Source organism: Lactuca virosa, chromosome 8, assembly GCF_052849685.1.
Source record: "Lactuca virosa cultivar CGN04683 chromosome 8, Lactuca_virosa_CGN04683_v6, whole genome shotgun sequence".
In the NCBI taxonomy this organism is placed as follows: domain Eukaryota; kingdom Viridiplantae; phylum Streptophyta; class Magnoliopsida; order Asterales; family Asteraceae; genus Lactuca; species Lactuca virosa.
The window spans coordinates 283,573,988-283,576,146 of NC_136433.1; the positions used below are offsets into that span (position 1 = coordinate 283,573,988).

At 30.1% G+C, this 2,159-nt stretch overlaps 1 protein-coding gene across 1 annotated transcript; it reads left to right on the forward strand.

Annotated features, from left to right (window-relative positions):
• Positions 1 to 635: 635 nt before the first annotated feature.
• On the forward strand, positions 636 to 2,159 carry LOC145128800 (NADH dehydrogenase ubiquinone 1 beta subcomplex subunit). The gene is made up of 4 exons (XM_079063604.1): positions 636 to 851; positions 1,552 to 1,597; positions 1,789 to 1,842; positions 1,979 to 2,159. The coding sequence occupies exons 1-3, from the start codon at positions 748 to 750 to the stop codon at positions 1,840 to 1,842; spliced, it is 204 nt and encodes a 67-aa protein (XP_078919730.1). The 5' UTR covers positions 636 to 747; the 3' UTR covers positions 1,979 to 2,159.

Here is a 2,159-nt window from a genome sequence, read left to right on the forward strand (position 1 = left end):
AAATGTTCTCGCGGGGAAAATGTTCTCGATTGAACGCTCCCCTATATATATATATATATATATATATATATATATATATATATATATATATATATATATATATATATATATGGAAAAATGAATATACATTACAGCCCCACCTAAGCTTAGGTACTAAACCTCATGAAAATACATTGTTTTACTATATAAAGATTACGATTAGGGGATTCACGATTAACACTTGAAGATGTGGTTTCATGATGTACACAATAGTTTTGATAAGGAAGCAAGAACATTGATTATTTTCCTCCTTCGTGACGATGGAAAACAATAATGTTCACTAGGGTGAAGTAATAAACGATAATGGAGAAAAGAAAACAAATATGGTAAAACGATAATGGAGGGAAAAATTGTTATTGGGGACGATATATTTACCAAGTGAAAACCAAATCGAGTATAATTACTTAGTTAAAACGATATATTTTAGAGGTTTAGTAGCTAAGCTTAGGTGGGGCTGTAATGTATATTCGCTATCCCCATATTATATATATATATATATATATATATATATATATATATATATATATATATATATATATATATATATATATATATATATATATATATATATATATATATATACCTTTGGTAGCGGGTTACCTTGACACGGGTCGGGTCAAAGATCAGGATTAACCTATTCAGTAGTCTTTCCCCAAAACCTAGGGCCATAGTCGAAGAACTTGAAGGCAGTTTGAGAGCGCAAGAGAGATGGCAGGAGGAGGGTATGGGCAAGGAACTTACAAAGGTGTCAATTTGCATCAGCCTAAGCGATGGCATACAGTCACTGGAAAGGGCATGTGCGCCATGATGTGGTAAATTACTCCACCCTTTTCTAGCTTTCATCTTGTTTATAATTTCAGGATTCCTCAACCTGATCCACCGATTCCATCTTTCCCTCTGCGTATCGGATGATCACTGTATTATGTCTAGTATTAATTTCATGTTTTTTTATTAGGTGGTTTAATCTTCGATGTAGTATTGTTTTGCCCTAAATTTGACTTTTGAGGGCGAAATTGAAAATATCTTGATTAGATCTCATAAAGATCTAGTTCATATCAAAATCGAAATCAAAGAAACCACATGATCTACTCAACCCTAAATAGAGATTCAGACATTGTGCTTTTCATTTTGAATTTGATTGTCGTATAGTTCTCATCAGGACAATGTTAATAGTCTATCAATCTTGTACACCCCCATCTGTTCTTAAATAATGTAATTATTGAAGTTTTTTAAAGTTTTTAACTTTTTATTGCAAGTGTTTACGAATTGGGTTTTTCATATCCCTAATGCTAAAAATAATTATGTTTGCATTCAAAATTGAAGTATTTTTGTTCATCTCTGACAATCGTGATTTATGTTAATCATGGTTTTTACTTCGTTTTTCTGAATTCAAAGATAAAAGTAGTGAATCATTTGATGCTCATTGAGATCAAATTTTCTATCTTTTGTACCTATAAATATATTTTATTTGTTTTATAATTCTAAAAGCTTACCAAATAAAATATATTTCAGGTTTTGGATTCTATATCGGGCTAAGCAAGATGGCCCTGTAGTTCTGGTGAGCATCAATTTATATCTCCATTTAAAACTCACTTTCATTTATTTGTGTATTATAGCATCCTACTTGTGTTTCTTCTACTTATAGTTTTTATTTTTTATTAATTTTTTTATTGAAGCCATTGATACTTCAATTAAAATGTCTTAATATTTGAGTTATGATTAATTTGTTCTTGTTTGTATATAATTTAGGGATGGAGGCATCCTTGGGAAGGGCATGGACATGGTCATGGAGATGAACATTAGGTATTTTTTTTTTGTTCTGAATTTTATGACATTGATAAATGAAAAAAAAAACCGTTATTTCATGACCTTTTTGTATTTAAAAAAACATAAATGAGTAGTTTTGATGCCAAGTTTTTGTTTAATATCTTGTTCTCAGGTGTCTCGGATGAGTGAAAGAGAGTACAAAACTTATCCAAGATTCAATGCTTTTGTGTATCAAATAAACGGATTTTATGGAACATGTGAACAATTTCATATATTATCTCCAACTCTGTTGTTGAATTTCCTTTGTTTTTTTTTGTTGCTTTTTATTCAATGATTCCTTAGCTTGTTTTTAA

Excerpts from the sequence above, each read along its gene's own strand:
- LOC145128800 (XM_079063604.1), top strand. The coding sequence starts at position 748 with ATGGCAGGAGGAGGGTATGGGCAAGGAACTTACAAAGGTGTCAATTTG. Across the intron at positions 852-1,551 it reads GGCATGTGCGCCATGATGTG|GTTTTGGATTCTATATCGGG; the intron begins GTAAATTACTCC and ends AATATATTTCAG. Across the intron at positions 1,598-1,788 it reads AAGATGGCCCTGTAGTTCTG|GGATGGAGGCATCCTTGGGA; the intron begins GTGAGCATCAAT and ends TATATAATTTAG.